At 48.5% G+C, this 24,767-nt stretch overlaps 10 protein-coding genes across 10 annotated transcripts; 5 read left to right on the top strand and 5 right to left on the bottom strand.

The window, feature by feature from the left end:
• Positions 1 to 397: 397 nt before the first annotated feature.
• Positions 398 to 3,908, bottom strand: N7529_001276 (WD40-repeat-containing domain protein; the record flags this gene model as incomplete). The annotated part of the gene is made up of 5 exons (XM_057236807.1): positions 398 to 1,176; positions 1,216 to 1,795; positions 1,843 to 3,454; positions 3,490 to 3,726; positions 3,781 to 3,908. The coding sequence occupies 5 exons, from the start codon at positions 3,906 to 3,908 to the stop codon at positions 398 to 400; spliced, it is 3,336 nt and encodes a 1,111-aa protein (XP_057103610.1).
• Positions 3,909 to 8,465: 4,557 nt separating this feature from the next.
• On the top strand, positions 8,466 to 9,110 carry N7529_001275 (LOG family protein; the record flags this gene model as incomplete). The annotated part of the gene is made up of 1 exon (XM_057236806.1): positions 8,466 to 9,110. The coding sequence occupies one exon, from the start codon at positions 8,466 to 8,468 to the stop codon at positions 9,108 to 9,110; it is 645 nt and encodes a 214-aa protein (XP_057103609.1).
• Positions 9,111 to 9,318: 208 nt separating this feature from the next.
• Positions 9,319 to 10,198, bottom strand: pre5 (proteasome core particle subunit alpha 6; the record flags this gene model as incomplete). The annotated part of the gene is made up of 3 exons (XM_057236805.1): positions 9,319 to 9,942; positions 9,995 to 10,106; positions 10,161 to 10,198. The coding sequence occupies 3 exons, from the start codon at positions 10,196 to 10,198 to the stop codon at positions 9,319 to 9,321; spliced, it is 774 nt and encodes a 257-aa protein (XP_057103608.1).
• Positions 10,199 to 10,572: 374 nt separating this feature from the next.
• On the top strand, positions 10,573 to 11,168 carry N7529_001273 (Vps55 family protein; the record flags this gene model as incomplete). The annotated part of the gene is made up of 3 exons (XM_057236804.1): positions 10,573 to 10,611; positions 10,665 to 10,878; positions 11,035 to 11,168. The coding sequence occupies 3 exons, from the start codon at positions 10,573 to 10,575 to the stop codon at positions 11,166 to 11,168; spliced, it is 387 nt and encodes a 128-aa protein (XP_057103607.1).
• Positions 11,169 to 11,623: 455 nt separating this feature from the next.
• Positions 11,624 to 13,026, top strand: N7529_001272 (uncharacterized protein; the record flags this gene model as incomplete). Its single annotated transcript, XM_057236803.1, has 2 exons — positions 11,624 to 11,675; positions 11,726 to 13,026. The coding sequence occupies 2 exons, from the start codon at positions 11,624 to 11,626 to the stop codon at positions 13,024 to 13,026; spliced, it is 1,353 nt and encodes a 450-aa protein (XP_057103606.1).
• Positions 13,027 to 13,355: 329 nt separating this feature from the next.
• On the bottom strand, positions 13,356 to 14,078 carry N7529_001271 (UPF0220 family protein; the record flags this gene model as incomplete). Its single annotated transcript, XM_057236802.1, has 4 exons — positions 13,356 to 13,419; positions 13,483 to 13,580; positions 13,665 to 13,925; positions 13,980 to 14,078. 4 exons carry the CDS (start codon positions 14,076 to 14,078, stop codon positions 13,356 to 13,358), a joined length of 522 nt encoding a protein of 173 aa, XP_057103605.1.
• An 850-nt stretch (positions 14,079 to 14,928) lies between these two features.
• On the bottom strand, positions 14,929 to 15,703 carry fes1 (Hsp70 nucleotide exchange factor FES1; the record flags this gene model as incomplete). The annotated part of the gene is made up of 2 exons (XM_057236801.1): positions 14,929 to 15,234; positions 15,305 to 15,703. The coding sequence occupies 2 exons, from the start codon at positions 15,701 to 15,703 to the stop codon at positions 14,929 to 14,931; spliced, it is 705 nt and encodes a 234-aa protein (XP_057103604.1).
• Positions 15,704 to 16,825: 1,122 nt separating this feature from the next.
• Positions 16,826 to 18,614, top strand: act1 (actin; the record flags this gene model as incomplete). Its single annotated transcript, XM_057236800.1, has 6 exons — positions 16,826 to 16,832; positions 16,969 to 16,999; positions 17,211 to 17,266; positions 17,427 to 17,457; positions 17,555 to 18,326; positions 18,384 to 18,614. 6 exons carry the CDS (start codon positions 16,826 to 16,828, stop codon positions 18,612 to 18,614), a joined length of 1,128 nt encoding a protein of 375 aa, XP_057103603.1.
• A 1,822-nt stretch (positions 18,615 to 20,436) lies between these two features.
• Positions 20,437 to 20,661, top strand: N7529_001268 (DAO-domain-containing protein; the record flags this gene model as incomplete). The annotated part of the gene is made up of 1 exon (XM_057236799.1): positions 20,437 to 20,661. The coding sequence occupies one exon, from the start codon at positions 20,437 to 20,439 to the stop codon at positions 20,659 to 20,661; it is 225 nt and encodes a 74-aa protein (XP_057103602.1).
• A 368-nt stretch (positions 20,662 to 21,029) lies between these two features.
• ade1 (bifunctional aminoimidazole ribotide synthase/glycinamide ribotide synthase) lies at positions 21,030 to 23,527 on the bottom strand (the record flags this gene model as incomplete). The annotated part of the gene is made up of 2 exons (XM_057236798.1): positions 21,030 to 23,158; positions 23,248 to 23,527. 2 exons carry the CDS (start codon positions 23,525 to 23,527, stop codon positions 21,030 to 21,032), a joined length of 2,409 nt encoding a protein of 802 aa, XP_057103601.1.
• Between the last annotated feature and the right edge of the window lie 1,240 nt (positions 23,528 to 24,767).

Here is a 24,767-nt window from a genome sequence, read left to right as displayed (position 1 = left end):
ACCCAATAATACCAGACCACTTTCTCCTCCGACAAAAACACCCTTTATAGAAATAAATGTTTAGTAGTCAAATAGTATACAAGAACGGATTGCAGGTAAAGCAGAAGCAGCAGAAAAAGAGCCGATATCCAACACACCTCGGTCAATCTCAATGTATCGACCACAACGAAAGAAGGATAATTTGCGAATAGAACCTTAAAGATGTAGTGATGGACCAAGCCATCTAATGGTGGCAACCACAACATAATAGGCTTTATGGGATCTTGAACTTCGTGGAACTCGATGGCACATTCCATTAGAACTATAGCACAATCTAAACTTTTTCTCCTAGATCCTGTTTTGGACAAAGAGATGAGAAAATAGAAGGAGGAATATAATTGGAAATCATTGACACCTACTATACACGGAATCTTATGAAGGAAACCCGCCCTGATGTATGTCCCGAAGCAAGGAGATTCCCATTGATCGCGGAACAGCGAGGCCGATACTCAGGAGGAAGCCATAGTATATTTTCGCCGTTGAGGTGTATCCAATTTGCTTGCTTAATGAAGATCGCCAGGTTCCTATAGGTTGAACTAGACGCATAGGTCTTGAGCCCTGATTGGACATCGACGGTGCCGAAGTTAATTGGATATGAACCATCCTGAAAAAAATCGAGTTTGGAAACAATCCCCTTAGTGCTCACAATCTCTTGCAGAGCGCCCGTCGCCAGATCCCAGAGCCGTACTGTATGATCGCCAGAACTGCACGCCAACAGCCTACCGTCAGGCGAGAAGGCCACAGACTCAACCGTGTCTGAATGGCCTTCAAGGGTCTGCCGGAGGACGCCCGTCGCCGGATCCCATAGCCGTACTGTATGGTCGCCAGCGCCGCACGCTAGTAGCCTGCCGTCTGGCGAGAAGGCCACGGACCGAACCTGGTTCCAATGCGTTTGGGACTGGTGCAGAATCTGCCGTAGGCCGCCCGTTATCGGATCCCAGAGCCGTACTGTATCGTCACCAGAGCCAGTCGCCAGTAGCTGGCTGTCTGGCGAGAACGCCATAGACCAAACCCAGGCGAAATGGCCCGTAAGGGTATGCTGCAGGGCGCCCGTCGTTGGATTCCAAAGCCGCACTTGATGATCGTGGGAGCCAGACGCCAAAAGCCGGCCGTCGGGTGAGAAGACTACACACCGAACTACGTCCTAATGGCCCTCAAGGGTCTGATTCAGGGCACCTGTCGCCGCATCCCAGAGCCGCACTATATGATCGTTGGAGCCGGACGCCAATAGCCGGCCATCGGGTGAGAAGACCACAGACTGAACTATGTCCGAATGGCCCTCAAGGGTCTGTTGTAGGGCACCTGTGACTGGGTCCCAGAGCCGCACTGTATGATCGTACGAACCGGTCGCCAGCAGCCGGCCGTCGGGCGAGAAGGTTATAGAGTTAACTGGCTCCGAATGACCCTTAAGGGTCTGCTGTAAGCTGCTCGTCTCCGTATCCAAGAGCAATGTGCAATTGCCAGAGGCGGACGCCAGCAGCCTGCTGTCAGGCGAGAAGGCTATAGAGATACTCAGCTCCGAATGGCCCTCGAGGATCTGCAATTCTGGACTCCACCCTTCACTGACTCGTGGGAACTGACATATCCAATCAGGAAGCTCTGAATTGAACTCTCTACGGATTAAAGCCATCTGAGGTAAAAATACTAGCCCTGCACAATAGATCTGTAGCGGCGCTTCATCGGCTATAAGTCGGTTTCTCAGAACGAAGCGCTTTGCGTCTTGTAGAAAACTAGACATAATAGTATCGTCATCGCCCTAACATCTATCAGTACAAGGCATAGATGACCATTTACATCACTTACTTGTACTGCTCTATGCAAAAGTTCAAGCATACCCACCACTTCCGATATAAGACCTAGTAGACTCATCGCCTCCACCCAGTGCAGAAAATGCTTCCTAAAGAATAACAGCACATCTTCTATCTCGGAAGATAAATTCTGACTCTGGCTGAGGTGGTGTATCCAGTAGCGAGAAGAATAATGTAATTCCGGTGGTAAATAATGGCGGATATATTGAATGTCAACGTTTGCCCTCGGCGTTCCAGGGCTTGCTAGATTGCAAATATTTCTCTGCAGACGGCTCCACATGGTTATAAGACAAGACTTAGCAATGTCTTTATGCTTTCTTGGCCCATCCACGAAGAACTTAGTGTCAGACTGGACTAAAAAATCTCGAAATGATAGATGCAAAATCCTAACTGGCTGGTCTCGGTCTCTGGGAACGCTTAAAACCGATCGGAATGAGTCTAATCGATTATTGATTTGATCTGCTCCGATGCCAAGGAATGTCGACAGAGTATTTATCGATAGAGGAATAACAAGGAGGATGATGACACCGACTATTCTCTGGAACTCTTGTAGGAGCTGCTTCTGTTCTATTTCACTGCACTCTTGGTCGTCTACTAATCGCGTCAGAATTGGCAGATATGTTTTGTCCATTCTGGAAACATATTTGGTTTGGTCCGCGAGGAGCTCTGCGAGGCGCAAATTCGGTTCCCATTTAGAATTTTCGATATAACGGCATACAGTAGCAGCTGAAATGAATAATGGAACGGACATTGTGACCAATCCTCGGATGATGCTATCACCAGGCCAGTCTGTAGAGATATTGCTATCATGTTTGATTTTCGCAAATCGGTCCTGAAGGAATAATTGTATGTCGTGCTCTGTCACTGCTTCGGGTATCTCATGAAGAACTAGATCCTGATACTCATGATCCGCGATCTCTGAGAAGCCGAGACGGATGGGGATTTCAGGCCGGCTGGTTAAAAAGATCCGAAGGCGAACTGCTTTTGTCTTTTGCAGAAGAGGCAGTAAGCGAATTATGTTTCGGACATCTTGATCGTGTTCACATTCATCTAAAGCGTCGATCACTATCGCAGCAATTTGAGGTGGTCGCCCGAGTTGGTCAAGATCGAGCAACGGTTGAAGGAGCAGTTTCTCAAACTGCTCTTTAAGCGATTTCGAGGCAATTTCAGGGTCGTGATCGAGCGCCTTTTGCACACTGGACCTGAGCTCAGATATCCCAATCATCAGTTGCCTTATTAAGGTCGGGAAAATTTTCTTCGCGTTCCCCCGGTCCCCTTCACCCCTCTTAAAGAAGAAACTAGCACCTAGATGGTTCTTCTCTTTGAGCAACCTTGCCACAGTCCGAGAAATTGTGGATTTTCCTGTCCCAGCCATTCCCTTTAACCAAAAAATAGGGTTTTGAGACGGGGACATAGCCCATTCCATTATCTGCTGGAGGAGCTCCGTCCTAGTGCCTTGGAGGCATTCGACTTCGTCTCGATCGGAGAAGGACTCAAAGCCTGCCTCCATCGCACCTACCAACTTCCCAAGATCCATGGTGTGATTAATGCGATTGGTGTTCTGGGCCATGCCGACCATCAAAGAGCTATACAACCTTAGAGTCAATCTAGATATTCATAGAATCGGGCTCAAAAAACATACGCCTGATCCACCTGCAAAGACAAGAGGAATGAAGATTTATATCTTTCGAGGTTCTGAATAACGCCTTCTATCTCTGCACGCTTCAGGGGCCATTTTAAGGCTCGGAATCCCAGTTTCCTCATCAGTTTCTTTCCCTTTCCTGGATCAATTCTCGCTTGTAAGGCGTGGAGGTAGGAGAGGCAATCAACAATATTTATGACTAGTCGTGAGGAGTTAGGTAGGGCCTTTCCGTCGTTACTTTGAAGGATTTTCTGCAGCTCTTAGACTGTCAATTGGAGGCCTGTAATCGACCGTTGTAGCTCAAAAATCTCATCCCGTGCATCTTTCGCCGCTTGAATGAAAACCCCACAAAGCTTCACGAGGCTTCCCGTTATTTGAATGACCGCGATAACGCTCGCCGCCGAGGATAAACCATCCATTTGGAAAGACACGGCATAAATCCCAATGTTCTACGTACATAGGTATGACGGTGACTCAAGTGAAAGATTCCGGGTCCGAAATCATAGGTCAAGCTGTTCTGGCGAGATAAAGAGGGGTAATTTAGGCGCCTGGCGCGAGGCTGTGATCCAGAGCGCATTTTATGCGCCAATCTGACTAATTATGTGACTGTCATATTTTCAAGGTACACTACCATCCATCGTGCTTAAGCGAACACTGAAGGAATCTGTCCAGTGGGTGTGTCCCTCTGGAGCGCTTTTGACATAATGTCTATGCAGTGTTTGGCCAAAGCTTTGTGCGCTTGCTTCTGAGATACCCCAAAGTCGAGGTCGGCAGATCGCTTTTGATCCAGAAGAAAGTCGCGGAGTGTAGGATCATGTAAGCTTATGGGGCCAGATGTCTGTTCAGGGATGCTGATAATGGGATGCAGATCGGCCAGCACTTTTTTGATATCCCCCAGGGGTTTATCATCTACGGAGAAAAAGCAAAGTAGTATAGATTTGGTCCGACTGCTTTTCTGAGCCTCGGTCAAAGCAGGACAAGACATTGCCGTGAGCTTTGAAATCTGTCAGCGCTTGTAGTTGTACAGAGGCGCTCGAAATCAGTTTCGTCACTTTATTATCTTTCTATTATGGTTACACTTCCCCAGTTTTGTATTCTTGGCGGTCATATGGTATGATTGCAAGTAACGACATGAAATAGCTGTCGTATGACCATTGTATAGGCCACGTAACGATCGTCCAAAATCATGATTTACAACCAAATCAATTCCAATCTTTCGTCAACAGCCCTCCAACCAAGACACCAAGCGACCGTTTTATTACCTTCTGAAATATGGCTGGCAACTGACAATTTGACGAAAGTGCAGTCTTCTCTCTAGCTTCTCTTCTTTGTGTTCATGGAAGGCAGCAAGCAACCCCAAGACAGATTACTACTAGTGACGGTGATAGCTCCAACGATGAAGACTGGGACGCAGAAATTGGAAGCGCTTCAATACGGAAGAAGCTCCTGGACTGTAGCCCAAAGGACCAAAGACTTATGAAGTTCCTTGACCATAAAGCAGAAACCTTTCCTGGAGAGAAGACAGGGCCCCGTAATCATGCAATACGCCATGAACGGCGGAGGAAAAACACTGAAATGAAGGGTAAGTGAGCAGCACATGTCACTGCTTCTGGTTTGGTACTCCATGACAGTCAACCTGCAATTTACCTAGCAAAGAATGAGGTCGGAAATGTGGCAGAGGATGAGGCATTGGCATCGATCCTCACAAACTTGATTCAAGCAATCCCTTTTACCACAGAAAGACCGATCATCTACAAAGATCACACGTGGACACTACTATTGAAGTTCTACCAACAACACCTAGATCTCTAAGCCTCACAGACTGAGTTTGCATATGAAGAAGATCTTACAGCCGCCTTCTTAGAAGGGTCAGATGTGGTTCTTTCTGCAAAAGAGCTATACAGCTTGTTCATGCAATATAAGATGAGCAAGTCTTCTGGAACTATCCAGCGCATGGTGTCGATAGCATACATCCTCCGATATGCGGCTCTACCCATCACACCGAGTTCTCGAAACATAAAGGTGCGGAAATCCATTGCTTTGATGGGGCGACTCAGGGCAGCATATGAGACATTCAAAAATGATGCTATCGAATTTCGAAGGTTTTCCCGGAAGCTGAGAATCGTTTATCTTCCAGCCCCTACGGCTAGGCGGTTCTCAAGAAATTCGATGGAACGATGGACTCAAGAGTTAGCAAAGAGAGATAAATTACCACAAGTGAAGAATAAGTAGCTAGACACAGCTTGGGAGAAAAGAGATGAGATTTTGAACCCCTGCCATGCTGAGAGACAGCTTGTCCTGCATTCTGAATGCTCGGTCTCGTCCAAAAGCAAACCTTGTCCCTATATTGGGTGTAGCAAAAAGTCATTTTGGCTATGCTACCAGATTATATCTCGATTTAAGGATGCTAGGACAGGCAAAGAAGGTTACTACCAAACAAGAGGCTCACATGGGCAAGTCTACCCGCGATGGCATATTGCCCTAGATGCTAGTCTCTCACCCGACGCTCGCATTTGGTTCAATCTCTCTGTGGCACTCGAAGAAATCTATAGATCAATGCTGGAACGAATCTATACTCGTCGCACTCAACTGCAAGCAGAAGGACAATCATCGGCAAATGTCACCGTCAAAGGAGGGGCAATCAAGCGGCAGGCTCTGGCAAAATCAAGGGAGACAGAATCCTCATTGACATCAGACAGGTACATCAAAAAGGAAGGTCTCATCAAGGTAACTTTGATCGGCTCAAGCAGATGCATTCGATTTCCAGCCTTCGGAAAGTCACCACACGTCCTGAGCATAGATTTATGTGACTATTTCGATGAACGGCCTAGCAAAGAACCCTCTCACTTACGGATCCCAGATTTTGCGGCCTGTTGGGGCAAACAACACTTTGATCGTGCCCGTCGCCGAATTTTAATCGAGAATCAACCTTTGGCAGAGCTCCATGGAGACTATATTGTATACTGGTGTCGAAAAGCTGGACTTCCCCGAAACCAGTGCTTGTTGTCTCTTGTAGGAATCGATTCCGTTCCAACTCATGAATATTTTTGGCGTGGTGATGTCTCCATGATGCGCTTCTGCAAGGCCGAAGGATCATTCAACTTTGACTACCGGGATATACCCCGTACTTTTCTTAGTCATGAGGATTTAGATCAAAATATTGTGAGTCATTCTGGGATGCCAGAGAGCCGGAAGCAGAAATTCGATGTTATCAACAGGTAGAGGAGAAAAGTGAGAAGTTAAACATGGATAAACATATCATTTTGGAAAGAATGTGAGTCACTTGACCTGTTCAGAAAGCATAACTATAGACCAGCCCAGACTCACATCGTCTTAAGCACATCGACAGAGCGAAAGATCCTGAAACAGAATCCATGGATGCTGGATTATCTAGCAATGACGTCTTACGACGATAGAGTGGTAATTGACGTGACTGTTTAGACATGCCTAAATAGCCCGGGAATGGTTGAAGTCTCCTCGCTGTCTCGTAAAACTCAACTGGAACAATCTGGCTGGAAAGGGTTTTCAAGTGATGATCATTGATGATAAAAGGCAGATCGCATCACGAGTTTTAGCCCTATATTCCTTAATTTCGTTAATTGATGAATTGTGTGTTGAATGAGAATTTGTTCACAGCCTCAGACACAGATGTTTTATTCAACTCTAATGAGATTGGAGCTTTTTGGGCTGCAGAGTCGAGACGCTCTTCGATCTCGGGCCAGTTACAGCTCGAGACAATCCACTTCGCGCGCGAGTAGAATGGTAACTCGTGGACAATCAAGTCCAGAAAGCAAGGAAGGTCCGTTGTGCATTCATCTAGCGCGTCGATCATCAGATATGTACTCTGTAAGGTCGGGTCGCTCAGTATATCCAAATATTCTCGAAAGAGCATTTCATGTGTTTATTCCCTCGAAGGGTACTTTTTCCGCTTGTGCGTACTGGCCCTGCACGTGGGAGAGAGAGATGGTTGCTCTTTGACAAGTGAATAGATTGCGCCACGGAGAACGGCCGCGGCATTGTTCAAACGTACGTCGGTACCTTGGCAGAGAAAGAACGAGATATTGGCACTTTTGCCAAAAGATCGTTTTAAATCATCGATGACACCGCACAACAGCATTGTTCTTCTTTTCCTGGATCACCTCTGATCCAGAAGAGACGGATGCTTTGGTTGTCCTGCCCTTTTATTATCAAGAATCCAGCAGTAGAAGTCTTTCAGCACAGCGTTACTACCTGGGTATCTTATCACTCGGGTCTCACATAAACACATAATAGTTTCGTGACTACTTCAACTTGTTGTATTGCAAGCTCTGTTGCTCTCGAGATGGCCGTGAATATGACGAGGCTGAAACCGCCATTCCTTAGGCTTTACAGCAATTCTGAGGACGAGAGCATTTCGAAGGGGTATGAACAACAAACCTGCATACATAGTCGAACGACGGTTGCCCAGGGACTCAGTATATAAGCATATCTCTACACTCTCGGATTCTGGGTTCTATAGCAAAAAGATGCTCGTATTGTTGGGATCGGGGTTGGAAGTAGAATTAATCAACGCGTTCCAAGGTCCTTTGTCAAGTGTTTCTATATAAACTGATCATCTCTCTGACGACAAGTGAAATATATATAAATGTTAGGGCTATTATCCTCCAGGCCTAACAAAAAGTTAGAGGCATGACGTTATACTCCACTATCTTATCGGCTTCCTTTGGGTGTTGACTCACTTTCCATCTTGCTCCCGAGCTAATCTCTTCTGCAACCCCATTTGCGACCTTCTGTATATTTCACTTTTGCTCTCAATTTAAAATGGCAGACTCCCCGAAACCAGCTGTTATCTGTGTATTGTGTGTAATTCCCAGAGATCTAATTTACACACCTGTCTTTACCCCTCCGCCTCAATCCAACCCCTCCAAGAACCACATAACTAACCAAATTTCCGGGAATACAGCTGCGGCTCCGTGCCAGGAAATAGTCCAGTACACATGGAAGCCGCGCGCGCCCTCGCCCAAGAACTCCACAAGAATAAAGTGCAACTAGTCTACGGCGGCGGCACAACTGGACTAATGGGCGAAGTTGCCCGAGTCCTCGTCTCCCTCTCAGGCCCCAAAGCCGTACACGGCATCATTCCACGTGCACTCGTGAAAGTCGCCACAGTCAATGGCATGCGCGCGCACCAGGGCACCGGCGACTCAAATGCCGGCAAAGTCGCTGAGCGGGTCGTTGACTCGGTCGAGGCTGACGGCATTCCCGAGTCGGAGTACGGTATGACCACTATCGTGCCTGATATGCATACGCGGAAGCGTTTGATGGCTACGAAGGTGCTGGAGGGCGGACCTGGCTCTGGTTTCGTTTCGTTGGCTGGTGGATTTGGGACTATTGAGGAGGTTATGGAGATGACGACTTGGAATCAGCTGGGCATTCACAAGGTTGGAGTTGTACTGCTCAACATCAATGGATACTGGGATGGGCTACTCTCTTGGGTGCGCAATGCTGTGAAGGAGGGCTACATTAGTGCTGAGAATGGAGAGATTTTGGCCGAGGCCAAGGAGGTCAGCGAGGTTTGGCCGAAGCTGCTGGCTTATCGGGCTAGCAGTGGAAGAATGAATTTGGACTGGGGGCAGGAGTGAAGCCTCTCAGATGGTGGAATGTGAGACTCGCAAGTATGAAAATATTGTTTCGTCTGGTGTTTGTTTCTGCTTTGGGCATTATGGGAATAAACATACATAGGTAGATTACTTCATTAGAAGAATTAATGAATTGACGAACTGAAATCGAACAAGCACACAAAGAATCAGGATTTCATGTCTATGCGAATCATTAAACCAAATAGAATAATCATGAGTCAACCTCCATTGACTCGCCCTCTGCACCGGCAGACTCGCGCTGCTCCAGCACCTCCAACAGGGCAGCGGTTTCCTGGCCCTCGTACAGTTTGAAGCTCTCCTTCTTGCCATTTGTTACACCAACAACACCAACAGAAGTATTGTCGATCGTAAGCTCCTTATCCTGAGACAGCGTCTCCTTCAACGCACTCAACCCGTGCTGAATCAGCTCATCCCGACTGCAATCCGGGAACTTGTCAAGGTTACGCTCCAGATATGTACGCGCCATCTGGGAACGAGCACCAATAGCACAGGCTACCATCTCGTGGGTCAGTCCGGAGGGCTGGAACTCGAACAGGTGAGGGCCGGCCTCATCAACACCAGCCACGAGCAGGCCGACACCGTATGGCCGTTTTCCGTAGTGTTGGGTGTTGGTCTGCGCGCGGTCACCGATCTGAGCGACGATTCGGTCAAGCGGGATCGGACGGCCGTAGGTCATCTTTGAGCCGAGGGACTGCTGCTTCATGAAGTTTGAGAGAACGCGGGCGTCTGATGCGAGACCGGCGATGGCAATCGCCATGTGCGAGTCGATCTCGATGATCTTCTTCTGGTAGGAGGAGAGCTCTTCTGCGTTGCGCTGGCTGGGTGTTAGTTTGAGGTATTGATTTGGTTTCTGTTGGTCTGCGAACCTTGAGTCCAACGAGCACGGCGTGTGTCTTATTCACCAATCCCACCACGACTGATCCTTGCTTCACTGCTTCCTGTGCATATTCAACTTGAAATATCCGACCCTGCGGAGAGCTGGAATCTTGTGATTAGCATCTGATGGATCCGAGGAGGTCGAGCTGGTCTTACAAGGTGACGGCATCGTTGTCGTAATTGTTTCTGAACATCGTGGAGACGGTGGAATGGGAGGAATAAACAAGTTATGGAAATTCCTGTTTATAATGAAAGATCACAAAGCAATACAAGACTCAGAGGGATAATCGATGGGAGAATGGGGAGCTGGAGCAGGCAGTAAAGTGACGCGGTGTGAAGCATTGAGCTGTTGTGGCCTGAGGCCACAACATCCAGTGACCTTCCAGGCGCCAACGTCACTCATCCTACTCTCCAACAGTGTGCTGTCTTTCTCTGATTTCCTGCTCTCGGTCAATGGGGCTGTCAATTTTGATCTCCTCTTGATACTTTCTACTGGTTGCACCCAGGTTTCACCTTTCTCCCCCTTCTTCCACGTTTAGTACCATCGGGCTTCGGCGTCTCCGCAAACATGGCTGCTGGACTCAAGACTATCATCGCACTGTCCTTTGTACGTCCTATCTCGTTTAAGTCCGGTATAATCATCCACTAACAATTCAGTAGGTTCTCGCTATTGGCTTCCTCCTCGTCATCCTCTCCTCCGCATTATGGCACAAGTACTGGCCTCTGCTGGTGGTTGCCATCTATGTTATCGCGCCTCTACCCAACTGGATCTGCCAACGATGCGCAAATCCCGATGATTTCATGGACAGCTCGAGTAACTCCGCCATGGACTTTGGACGGTTCATGACGGGATTTTTGGTCCTGACTGGAATTGGTATGTCGCTTGTCCCGCAACAACGCCTCATTCCGAATACGAATTGTCAATCGGGCGCATCATGTCATCCGAGGCATAAAGGCGTATATGAAACCGTCGGCCTCGTGCTTGCGCTATCGACCGGCGCTCAATGAACCTGTACTAACTTGTCTCTAGCCCTTCCCGTTGTCCTTGCCCACAGCGGTGCGATCGAGCTCCCCGCTATGATCATGTCCATTTTCGGTGGTCTTTTGATCTACGGTACCATTATTAGCTTTTCGATGTTCTTCCAGGAGCAGGAAGAGTTCTAATCGCAAATCTGGAGGTGCGGGGTCACCTAGGTCTATATTACAGTCCAGTGAGACTCGCGGGATCAAGTCTTTTCATGATGATATCCGATTTGCCACAGAATTTTTTGATTTCGGCGTCTGCTTGATATGTTTTGTAAGAATTATTTGGTGCGGGGTGTTTCTCTGTCTCAAATGGCTCCGACGCTTGGTTCTATTCTCGGTGTACTATAACACAATGGATATAGAAACTTCTTCCAACAGTCCACAGCCTTGCGTTGATGTCTTTTCTACAATTCATAACTAAATGGGTTCTTTTCAACTCGTTTTATATTGTATAACTGATCTATGAGCCACGTGACCGCGTCAGTAGAGATTCGGAGATAACCACAGGTTGGTCTGACCACAACAACATGCCGGTTGTCTCACTGTCACCATGTTAAACCAATGAAAAATCTCTTCAGGATCCAATATACAAGATGAATGTCTGGTCAGGGTCCATTCCGCTCAATTCGGACTCCAAGTTGGAAGGTAAATAACACGCGTAGCACATTCAATATGTCTTACTAACATCTCGACAGGGATTCGACTCGTCGACCCAAACTCATATTGGCAGTCCGAGCTGTCTAAAGAGTCCCAATTATGTCTCCGCAGTTTTGTCAATCCAGCGCTCATCCCATTGCACGCACGAGCTGGCCCCAACCTCGAGCTGCACACATCGCACGCGCGAACTTCACAATGGCTGCAAAGCAAATTGACGGGCACCATATGGCTGAACGAAGTTGAACAAGCTCTCCAGCAAACCCTTCAATGTCCAGTCGGTTTACTGCTAAGCGTTGAAAATTCTAAAACCAGCGCAACAACAAACCTCTTAGTGTACGGCGTGCTCTCGAACGCATCATGTACACGCCCACCCACCCCACCACATTCATCGCCCTTCGAAGTCCAACCAGAAACTACGCCCACTCCCCGAACTCCCTTTGACCTTAGAATTTATGCAGCACCCCTCTCAACAACCCGTCTTACCCAAGCCCAATCACACCCATCCCCCCCACCAGATGCAGACAGCCCAGCGCGCTGCGCAGAGTTCCTACCGGATACCAGCTCTCCCAGCCCTAAGCGCAAACGAGTCGCAACGCTCTTCCAAGTAGCAGAGCACCACCATCAACGAGTCCGCCAGCGCGGCGGTGAAGCAGTCTCTCAACTAATGGCGCCTTCTCGACCAACCTCTTCGCAGAAACAATCCCTCCGCATCAAGCGCGAGCCAGAAGACGATGCTCCATCTCTCCCATCTCTAGACCGCCTCGTCTCGCGCCGCTCCCGCTCTGTCTCCGTTGGCCCAAACATGCATCGACCCGGAAGTGTGCGTGGCCGCGCAACACCTGCCGTTGCCGATTCCCATAAACGCGCCCCGACGCCTAATCCATTCCTGGAACGTCGTGCACAGAGCCAGGCTCAACCGCCGTCTTTGCTCTCTGCTGAGAAGTCTATCTCAACGCCTAGCTCGCCGGCCAAGGATCCCGAAACAGTCATTGCAGAGAATAAGAACTTGATCACTCGCACGATCTTGACTTGCATGCGATTATACGGATTCCATCGGGCGGATGTGCGTTCTACTTCGAGGTCTGCTTCGATGAACAAGCCTGGCGCGGAATTTGATGATGGATCTGGTGCTAGTCATGCGCCTGAACCTCGTGCTGAGACACCGGGCCCGGCGACAGATGATGATGAGTTCAAGAATATGTACCATGCTACATACAAGGCTGCTGCTTTTGCGCTCAGGAAGTACTTGAAAGTTACTGTTGTTCCTGCGTTGCTTGAGAAAGAAAAGGCCATGACCTGTATTGATGAATTGCTTAGGTTGTTTTGCGAGGATCATTGAGGGTTGGGATTACATGACTTACGATTGCATATACTTGGCGTTATGATCGATTGATTTATACCTACATGGATTGGGCTTTGGCGTTTAATGCATAGCTTAGTCGGATTCTATCTGGTTGTGTTCTAGCTTATTAGTTTTGCATTCGGATATTAAATCATCAAACGTGCTTATTCTCGTTCCAAGTACCAGGTACATGAGAGATGCAATAATTCCAATAAATTCACGCTATAGCGCCAAACCCAGCAGCCAAGGCGGATGCATATAATCCATCGCAGCCCAAGTCAGCAGGAAATCGAGTAGAATACATGGACACGAGCTCTAAGTCCGCATCACAGTGCGAGGTTGTAGGTGTAGTCATCCTCGATATTCTGTGAGACCCAGAGGACGATCGAGCTAGAAGCGCATTAGTCAAAGGATTCTAACCGGAACACCCATTTGCGAAAGCCCAAAACATACCTGAGCATAACCAACCCATTAGCCACAACATTAGCAATACCAAAGTAAAGCGTCGTGATCGGATAATCCTTGATAAGGTACTTGAGAACCATAACAGTCTGCAAACAATCAGCAAAACGTCCACCAACACAACCCAGAAGCGTATCTGATTCCAGATTCCAGTAAACCAAGACAATACATACCACACTACCGGCCAAGCCCCCAGCCAACAACGCAAAGCCCAAGAACAACACAAAGCGTGCCTTCCATGCAACCCCACTCCCACTATAACTGAAGCTATCAGCCTGCAGCCGCGACTTCTCAATGGAATTGATAACGAGCATGCCCAGCACGCTACAAATGCCGGGGACCCAGTCGACGAATTTGATATGTACGTCGGAGCCGTTGCGCGGGCTGCGTGAGAACGAAGCGACGTCGATGAGGAAGAAGAAGCCTGCTGCGAACTGTGCGGGTGTTAGCTTTGTTGCGACTGATTCGGTGCGGGTGTGTCGGCTTACCAGGGCGCCGGCGACGTAGACGCCGCCGTTGCGGACGGCGGAGTTATTGAGCCATTCTGGCTTGGAGAAGCGGAAGAGGCGGTTGTTTGAGACGTCCATTGTTGATGGTTGTTGTTGAGGGGTGTGTGTGATGGGAGTTGGAGTCCAATGACGATGCCTGCGGGGGAATGTTGTTCCGAGCTATGTGCTGTCGATACTGAAGAAGGCGTCTATGCTCTTTCGAATTTACCGAGAGATTCTGAATTGTTTTCCGGTTTGGTTTGTACTTCACAGTTTACCTATTCCTGGCACTCAGCTTTCAACCCTCTTGCTTTCAATTGCTATTTGAGTGACCGGTGGGAGATTGATACTGCTTGCTACGGGTACTGAAGTAGATTCTGTGCGTATATATATTGAGTTTTGATCGACTTGGTTTTACATAAATAATGGATCGTCAGCACACCAGAAGCTAGCCAGCTTAACTAGATACATGTTGCGCTCAGAGATCTTTCGAATTTCTCATATTGTTCTTCTTTTAGTAAGGCTGGAACAGAGGGTGACCATAGCTTTCCTTAGTAGACCTCGGGATGTATCTACATGAAACATGAGAAAAACATAGAACGTCAAACATAATTTTTTGGACATAAACTTGAAATAGTCATAACAATATTCATGATAAATAACGGGATGGTTTTCCCGGGGTATACAATTCGAACATGCTCGAAACCAGGCATATACCATTCCTCCACAACCCCAGGCAACCAAATAACCAGCAGAACCATTTCGGGTATCCGTGCAATGATCGTCACCAATGTAGAGACCGGTAGCTGCGTCGCAATCAATGCAACGCAGTCGGCACTCAGCTGCCTATTTCTCTCGTGCTTGGCGCCAGAGTGTAGGTGCTCGTATCTAGGTTATCTTGCTGCCTCTGTATGGTATGTTTCAACTCTTATAGTACACCACGCCTGATTCAGGCCGAGGCATCGACGGTATGAGTGCGCAGCTTGTCCATCATGAAATCAATGAAGTCCATGTTACTGGCATCGAGTGGCTTGGCTTGCTCCTCCTCGGATTTCTTCTCGTCTTTCAGCTGCTGTTTGTAATCTGCCGGCAGATTTTGGTAAGGTGCAGGCAGACTCTTGAGCAGCTCGTCCAAGCTGGGCTGGTGGTTGCGGACAGCGGATGAGAGGGCATAGACGCCCTTCTTGCGGGTGGCCGGGTTGGGGTCTGTTGTGGCGATAGAGACAAGTTTGGGGAATGAGTGTGTGTCGACGAACTGGTAAACATTAGCATTGGAATAAAGGATGGGTGTATGTACTAGTCTGTCGCTAGGTAGGAAAACTTACATGAGCCTGAGTCTTTGGATTGTTCTGCACAGCCGTGCCGACACTCCATGCAGCCATTCGTCTGATGTCAGTCTCCTCATGTTCGAGCAGCGAGACAAGATCGGGCCACAGGTTCAATGATTGGATGTTCATCGCGTTATCAATTCCCTCAATCAATTGTTCGAAGTTGTCGAATGCGACCAACTTGTTCTCCAAATCGGTCTCGGGGTCTTTGATGACTTCAATGGCGGCCTTCATCAGGTCGGCGTCGGAGGGCCCGCCACCAAAGAGTTTGCTAATAAGCTCTGGGGTAATCTGGCTCTTTGAAGCATCGACGGCATTGCCTTCATCCTCGGCGCCTTTGGAGGCATCAGAGTTGGTGATACTCCATTTGAGGAGCTTGTTCATTTCGGGGTCCATGGTGGGCTGGCGGGGTAATTGATCGTATTGGTTGGACTGGGGTATTGGTTTTGAAGGAGTGGTGAAAAGTGAAAGGGAATGCGCAAATTGTGTGTCTGAGATCACAGTTGAGAGATTGATTGATTGTATTGAAAGTATTACACTGGCGATTGTACCCATGTACTACTTATTGGCGGATTAAGAAAAAAACGCGATGACATAATCATCTCTGGGTGATTCGCGCGGCGACCAGCGGCTTCCTCAGTCATGTGACTCTTTCATATCTTGAAATGGCGGTAACCAACTGGATGCCGCTGGACGAACTAGACAAATAGTCCTGCCTGGCATTCTTTTTGACAATCTTGCCCAATTTGAGAAGTTCTGGATTAATATGTCTGTTTAGATATGTGGGCTACTTAATCCCCATACTTTCAAAGGTTGTTACCACTTGTACCATACAATAGAATAAAATGATATTTCCCAACATAGCCAGCTGTTAGAGTCTGGTTCTATACTTAGAACTGCGCCACATGCGTGGACATTCTCCGAAGGCAAGGGAGGGAAATCCAGCAGCCTGGGTTGGTTACAATTATTACAATTATAATCATTGTACTGTTATTGTATCATTCTAATGTTGACTATAAGGTTTTAACCGGGCAATGTACCCTACATAGACTTATGATTTAGCCGCTTAACTGAGATATCTGACACTAAAACAGGGTACGTGTTCCCCGTATCCAGAAGGGTCTGGAGGCTCTCAACGACCCCCGAAACGTGGCCACGCAATAACGAACATCTCTAGGTAGACAACATTATTATTCACACACAAAAAATGAATGAACAATGAAAATTAGAATATTTCTGCCTTAATAGTAAATAACATTCACATATAAAATATATCCAACAAAACCCCCTAGGACAGAGGGAAAAAGCGAGAATAGAAAAGAAACAGTGATTAACTATCGGAGGGGAAAAAAGGAGGAGAGCCTTAGGCAGCGCACAATCCCAGCCATCACAAACCCCTCTCCACTCTCTCACTCTCTTCCTTCTTCCCTTCCTCTCCCCTAATCCCAACTATACTCTACACCCCATTCCCATCTTTCTTTTCTTTTTTTCCTCAGGTTCATATTCTAATCCGTCATAATGGAAGGTAAGTTGTTGTTGTGTCTGCTTGATCCCACTTTGTTGTGGCCACCTTAGCTTTCCCCAGCTGGAGAAGCTGCCCCCCCCTAAAGTCAGCTCGGGATCATGAATTGTGAAATGCTAACCTGATTCTCTCGTTCTAGAGGAAGTTGCTGCTCTCGTCATTGACAATGGGTATGTGAGATACTTTTCACTTCAGCTTTTCGGCTTGTTTCGGGCTCTGGTCGCCAATCTGTCCTCGGTCGCGGTGGTTGCCACATCTCCCCCTATAATCGGCCACGGCGGCAGTTGGATTCCATCCCATTGGGTTACCACCACCCGTCATAACCTTCGCTTAGCGCTCAAATTATCTCGTCGAATATGATACTGATGAATTGCGATATAGTTCGGGTATGTGCAAGGCCGGTTTCGCCGGTGACGACGCACCTCGAGCTGTCTTCCGTAAGTCAAACCCCCCTCAGAATCCATTTCCACCCCCCTCTCGATAAAGGCCGTCCCGCCATCCCTTGCATTGGATGATATCCCCTCCTTTGCTTGGCTGGAAATTACAAAGGTCGCCTCGATGGGATTTGAAGATTTGATTACTGATGAAAATGAATAGCCTCCATTGTCGGTCGTCCCCGTCACCATGGGTAAATAATCCCCCCTTGTTTTAGTCATGGCTGGTGTCTATACACCACATATAGCCGGTATGACACCTGAAGGAACAAATTACTGACACGAGCGCAGTATTATGATCGGTATGGGTCAGAAGGACTCCTACGTTGGTGATGAGGCACAGTCCAAGCGTGGTATCCTCACGCTCCGTTACCCCATTGAGCACGGTGTTGTCACCAACTGGGATGACATGGAGAAGATTTGGCACCACACCTTCTACAACGAGCTCCGTGTTGCTCCCGAAGAGCACCCCATCCTCTTGACCGAAGCTCCTATCAACCCCAAGTCCAACCGTGAGAAGATGACCCAGATCGTGTTCGAGACCTTCAACGCCCCCGCCTTCTACGTCTCCATCCAGGCCGTTCTGTCCCTGTACGCCTCCGGTCGTACTACCGGTATCGTTCTCGACTCCGGTGACGGTGTCACTCACGTTGTTCCCATCTACGAGGGTTTCTCTCTTCCTCACGCTATTTCCCGTGTCGACATGGCTGGCCGTGACCTTACCGATTACCTGATGAAGATTCTGGCTGAGCGTGGATACACCTTCTCCACCACTGCCGAGCGCGAAATTGTCCGTGATATCAAGGAGAAGCTTTGCTACGTCGCTCTCGACTTCGAGCAGGAGATCCAGACCGCTTCCCAGAGCTCTTCCCTCGAGAAGTCCTACGAGCTTCCCGATGGACAGGTCATCACTATTGGCAACGAGCGCTTCCGTGCTCCCGAAGCTCTGTTCCAGCCTAACGTTCTGGGTCTTGAGTCTGGCGGTATCCACGTCACCACCTTCAACTCCATCATGAAGTGTGATGTTGATGTCCGTAAGGACCTGTACGGCAACATTGTCATGGTAAGAACTTCCACATCGATTTGTGCACTAAAATTTGCTAACCATTTTTTTTCTCAGTCTGGTGGTACCACCATGTACCCCGGTATCTCCGACCGTATGCAGAAGGAGATCACTGCCCTCGCACCCTCTTCCATGAAGGTCAAGATCATCGCTCCCCCAGAGCGCAAGTACTCCGTCTGGATCGGTGGTTCCATTCTCGCTTCCCTGTCCACCTTCCAGCAGATGTGGATCTCCAAGCAGGAGTACGACGAGTCCGGTCCTTCGATCGTTCACCGCAAGTGCTTCTAAGCGCCTTAACAAGCGCCTTACTCGTCTTCGCTCGTACTTTCCTGGTGTATCAAAAAGCAGGATGGTGGCACTGGATTGCAAGCGTTGTTGGACTCGCATTATCAAGCGGATAGCCTGAAAATGGAACCTTTTTAGTGGAATAGAGTCGGTCTTTTTTTTTTTTTTTGTTATCTTTTCGATCGAAATCCCTATCCATCTGTTTTTTACCTCTTGAAATGCCGTCCTGTTCGACTCGATGTTTCCACAGAAAGCCTGTAGCTGAGGTTGTATATGGAGTTGGGCTTTGCGTTTCCCCTGACGTCCTCTGTTTTTTCCCCCAAGTCCTCGTTGTATGCTCGACCAAATTGCCCTTCGTCTGTAGTTTTTAAACATGACCTGACTTTCACCTTCAGATTCTCACTGTTTACGTTTCTACTTGATTACTTGGGCTTTGCACATATTATTCCGTTTCAATTTTGATACATCCTTTGAATAATGAGTGGACCTCAGTAGCTATAGGCCCATCTAGACAGCGTATGGCACATCAAATTTCATCTCACATACTTCCCGAAGATCCCCAATTCCATCCAACCTCAACGCCACTCCTCAACACCATCACCATGGGCTTCCTCACAAAACTATTCCACATCCACTCAACCCTCCAAGCCCTCTTAGCAGAAACAAGCAAATCGAAAAAATATTCGGTGCTTGAGAATCCCGAATCTCAATCCCCAATCTCCCAATATCTACCCTAACCCTCTCACCGTGGCAAACCCACCATTCCAACACACAGCCAAACAGGAGCTCCCCGCAACATCAGACATAATAATAATCGGCTCAGGGATATCAGGCGTAAGCATAGCATACACCCTTCTGAAGAAATGCCCCGGTTCGCCGCGCATTGGGATGCTCGAAGCGCGCGAGATCTGTAGCAGCGCTACAGGTCGAAATGGAGGCCATATCAAATGTTCTGCTTATATGGAATATTTGTCACTGAAAGCTCGGCTCGGAGAGAGAGCCAAACATATCTTGCAATTTCGGCGACTACATATGCCACTGCTTTTGGGGTTGATTGCGGAGTAGGGGATTAAGGCTGAGGTGAGGGAGGTGGAGACTGTTGATATTTTTACTGATCAGGATATGTGGAATGAGGCGAAGAGAATGGTTGATCTATTGAGGGTGGATGTTCCCGATGCTGCGGGGATTATCGTTGCTCATGATGGTGTTGAAGGGTGTGAAGTAATTTGCTTGACTTTTATACATACATACTTATATACGTAAGGCACACATTCGATGTGGATTGACATCCATAGAAATACGACGTCAATCCATCCCACTGCTATGGAATCATAACCTACACCGCAGCAGCACTGTCACCCTATGCATTCATAAGATCTCTCTACGCAGTCCTATTAGCAAACCCCAACTTCACAATCGAACCAAATCACCCAGCCACAGAGATCACAACGATAGATAAAAAAAATTAACAGTCCATACACCACGCGGCCCTATAACAGCTACTCAAGTCGTCCACGCCACAGTCGGTTTCGCAGCAACCCTCATTCCAAACCTCAAGGGCAAGATTTTCCCTGTCCGCGGCCACATGACCTCACAATCATGTTCTAGCTCCAACTCATTAAGATCATGGTGTATCTACCACAACCGAGGGTTCGGCTATCTCAGCCAACGACCGGGTGGCTAGTTAATGGTAGGTGGGGGAATGGTGCAGTCTGCGGAGAGCGGGATTGACGAATTCGGGATATGGAGGGACGACTCGCTGTGCTATTCCATTCGAGCCTATTTGGGCGGTCTTATTGGGACGATTTTCTGCTACCAGACAAAGATGGAAGGGGCTTGGAGTGGGTGCATGGGATTTGCGCCTGATTTGCTGCCTTTTGTTGGGAGGCTCGACGAGATTACGGGGAGGAAGAAGGGTGGGGAAGGAGGAGAGTGGATTTCTGCAGGCTTTAAAGGGGAAGGGTTGGTTCTTGCTTGGTTGTGTGGTGTTGCGATTGCATTGATGATTGTTGGTGATGAGGAGGTTGGGGTGAGGGTGGGATCCCTGTGAGGAGGGTTGGAGATTGGTTACCCAGCGAGTTGATTTGTTCAAAAGCACGAACTGATCGGTTGAGAGTTTCTGGTTTGGGTGTTCTTTTGTGACATTTTACGGATGCAAGTTTTGTAACATTGGACATTCAATTGTCAAGCGGTATATGTTCATCAGGAAGATCGGTAGTCATTTTGGACTCATTAGGTCCTTGAATTTGTAGAAGCCTGGGGGGGAACAACATGTGCAGGGAATACGACGAGCAAAAAAAGAGAAGTAAAAAAAGCAACAGAATCTATAAGATGGCCCAGGTAATCATTTTTTTCCATCCATATATAAAGCATCAATCATCGACATCAAGATAAAATATTAACATCAGCATCGTAGAATCAAGCCCAAGACTCAAGGCCAGACAACACGCAGCCCTCTTCGCCAGCATCGCGAACACGCAGCTCACCAACCCGGTAAACAGACTCGCCGGCAGCCTCGAAAGTCTGACGGATAGCAGCCTCGGAAGCAGGGTCAACGGCAATAATCATACCAACACCGCAGTTGAAGGCACGGGCCATCTCAGCAGAAGAGACGTTACCGGCACGCTGCAACCAAGAAAAGACAGAAGGCTGAGCCCAAGTGCTAACATCAACCTGGGCAGTCAGGGTCGATGGAAGCATACGGGGGATGTTCTCAACTAGACCACCACCGGTGATGTGAGCAAGACCCTTGATAGCGGTTCCGTGGGTGTTCAAGGCGCTAAGGATAGACTTGACGTAAATACGGGTGGGAGTGAGAAGGGCACGACCAACGGTAACGCCAGCTTCAAGACCAGGCATGGAGAAAGGAGCGGGGTCAGTGTAGCTCAGACCGGCACGCTCGACAATCTTGCGGACGAGCGAGTAGCCGTTAGAGTGGGGACCGGAGGAGCCAAGGGCGAGGAGGACATCGCCGGCGCGCATGTTATCGGTGTGGGGGAGGATAGCACGGGCGTGCTCGCCAGTGGTGTTAATAGCGCCGACAGCGGCACCGACGGCGTCGTAGGAGTCGTCGATGAAAAGGCCGGGCATCTCGGCAGTTTCACCACCGATCAGGGCGCAGCCGGCTTGGACACAGCCCTCTGCGACACCGGTGACGAAGGCGGCAGCGGTGGGGACGTCGAGATGGCCGCAAGAGTAGCAGTCCAGGAAGAAGAGGGGCTCGGCGCCTTGGACAACGAGGTCGTTGACGTTCATGGCGACGAGATCAATACCGACGGTGTCGTGGATGCCGACGGAGTGGGCGATCTTGAGCTTGGTGCCGACTCCGTCAATAGCACCGATGAGGGTAGGGGAGTGGGGGTGGTAGGCAGAGTTAGCGGCGGCCAGAGAGAAGAGACCACCAAAACCACCAATGACGGCGTCGGTACCAGGGCGCTTGGTGCGGCCGACGGAGCTCTTAATTTTGTTGACGAGCTCGTTACCGGCATCGATGGAGACGCCGGCTTGGGCGTAGGTGAGCGATGTATCGGCGGTTTGGCGGAATGCGCGGTGCGCAATATCCTTGCGGTAGAACATATCCTCAAAGCTGATGGTCTTGATGCCCTCGTAGCTCTTGGCAACGGCCTCCTCGAGAGTGGAAGCAGTGGCAGTAGAGGCGATCACACGACCTCCAGCCGTTTGGAGCTCATTGCCAGACAGGGTGGTACCGGCGTGGAAGATGAGAGTTCCAGCGGGCTCGGGGGCCAGAGTGATGACCTTGCCCTTGGCGTAGGCGTTGGGGTAACCACCAGCAACAGCAATGACAGTGGTGGAGAAGTTGGGCTCGATCTTAAGCGAGACACCGTCCAGCCAGTGGTCGGCACAGGCGACCATGATCTGGGCAAGATCGGTATCCTTGCTAAGCAAAGGCAGGAGAGTCTGGGTCTCGGGGTCTCCACCACGGACATTGTACTCAAGGACCTTGGGTCCGTTCTTGGTCATCATGAGACCGGTGAACAAGATACCGACGAAGGGGAAACCATCCTTGCGCATTCCGTCAACGGAAGGCTGGATGATGGTCCGGTCAATCTCGTCGACGACCTCTTTAGGCGCAATACGCGTGGGCGCATAGCAGCCCATACCACCAGTGTTAGGACCCTGGTCACCATCAAAAATACGCTTGTGATCCTGCGCGGGGGGCAAGGAGCGGATAGTGTAGCCGTCACTGAAAGTGAGAATGCTCAACTCATCACCCTCCAAGCACTCCTCGATGACGACCTCGTCACCGGCCTTGCCGAACTGGTGATCCAGCATCATATCCTTCAAGGCCTGGTGGGCCTCTTCCTTTGTGGTGGGCATGATCACACCCTTACCACCGGCCAGACCATCAGCTTTGATAACCACGTTGTGTGATACGGAATCGAGATAGCGACAAGCGGATTCGTAGTCAGAGAAGTTTCCAAATTCGGCGGTGGGGATCTGGTGACGCTGCATGAAGTCCTTGGAGAAGGTCTTGGAGCCCTCCATGCGGGCAGCAGCCTTGGAAGGTCCGAAGACACGAATGCCGACTGTTATAAACCAAAGTTATCAGAATAAATTCGAACGAAAGTATTGCTGTTTTTTTTTTCTTAGAAAAAAAAAGCTTTGCTTGACTCACCAGCCTTGAAGTAACCCTCAATGCCATCGACAAGAGGGGCCTCGGGGCCAGGTACCACGAGGTTCACCTGGTTCTTCTGTGCGAATGCGACGAGTCCAGGGTAGTCATCACCCTTGACATTGGCATTGGTGATCTTCTTGTTGTTACCCAGACCAGTGCCGCCATTTCCGGGAGCGACATAGATGATATCGACGAGGGGAGACTCGCTCAACTTCCAAGCGAAGGCATGCTCACGGCCACCATTGCCAACAATGAGAATGCGCAATTGTTCGGAAGCCATGGTTAAGGCAGCGTCTCGAGTGACTGTTGGTGATTTGTTAGTGTGTGAACTTTCCGCGGGGTATGCCCCTCCAAAAAAAAAGTGAGTTCAAGGTCATAGTAAGGACAGGGAATATCAATGATTATAGAATAACCGAACCCAAACAACAAAAAGTTAAAATATCTTACCTCGACAGCTGAGAAGCAACAGCAACTGCGTAAAATGTGTGGGAGTCGAAAGTTATCAAAAGTTGAAGTCTTAAACTTTTTTTTCCTCCGGCTGCGGTGTTTCTCCGACCCCAGAATTTAATGCTGCGGTTTCGGGCGAACATCAACTACGACGTATGTGCATCTATGTAGTTTTTGAAGAGTTTTTCTTTATTTATGTGGGTTCTTATATATACATATGTAGTTTGAAAACGTATTTTGGAAATATAGGACTTATTATTGATTCAAATACTATACTGGCTTTTGGAAATATGGTCTCCTACGTACAAAGAGTATAGAAGTAGGCCTAAAAAGTGATAATCTACTACACATATCACTTTCAAATACTATGAACCATACATCAATGACCTAGTTTTTGCAGCAAATCTTTTCTTTTAGCATAGAATTATTTCTTATCTTAATTTAATCCAATTCCACTCAATTCCACTCAATTTCACTGGTTTAATTTAATCTTCGGAATCGACACCTCAGGCATAAAAGATATACAAAGCGGTGAGTCTTTTCTTCCTGCAGAAAAAAAAAGAAACCGGTGTGTTTGGTTTTGAGATCAGTTTGAGATCAGTTGGAATCCTCGACTTTAGGGGAAATCAAACCGAACTTTATACATACTTAATATACTCATATCTCCATATCATCATACACTTTATATCCTCCCCCCATTATCTGCCAACTGTTGACCTGCATGTTTCGGACCTCTTCGCGGTCTATCTCAGGCCCATTACGCCAACATGGTCTCTCCTGTTTAGTTCGCCACGCCAGTTTGCGCCAGTTCCATCGCATACCCGCACGATGTTCTGAGGCTGTTGCCGAATCCACATCACATATCCACCCCGCAGAGACGTCTGTGGATTCACCAACAAACAATTCAATTAATGTGAGGCTCAATTTTGGCGCGGCGCGATATGAAGACTGACAATGATATAGCGCTCGGCTCAGTCTGGCTTCTTAAGGAATCCCTCGAACGATCCTACACCCTCCAAATCCTCCGAATCCTCCGAGTCCCAACAAACACCCAAACTCCGCAAGCCCTCAAA

The sequence above is a fragment of the Penicillium soppii genome (assembly GCF_028829465.1).
Source record: "Penicillium soppii strain IBT 18220 chromosome Unknown utg000001l, whole genome shotgun sequence".
Classification (NCBI taxonomy): Eukaryota; Fungi; Ascomycota; class Eurotiomycetes; order Eurotiales; family Aspergillaceae; genus Penicillium; species Penicillium soppii.
This window is presented reverse-complemented; position numbering and strand designations above follow the sequence as displayed.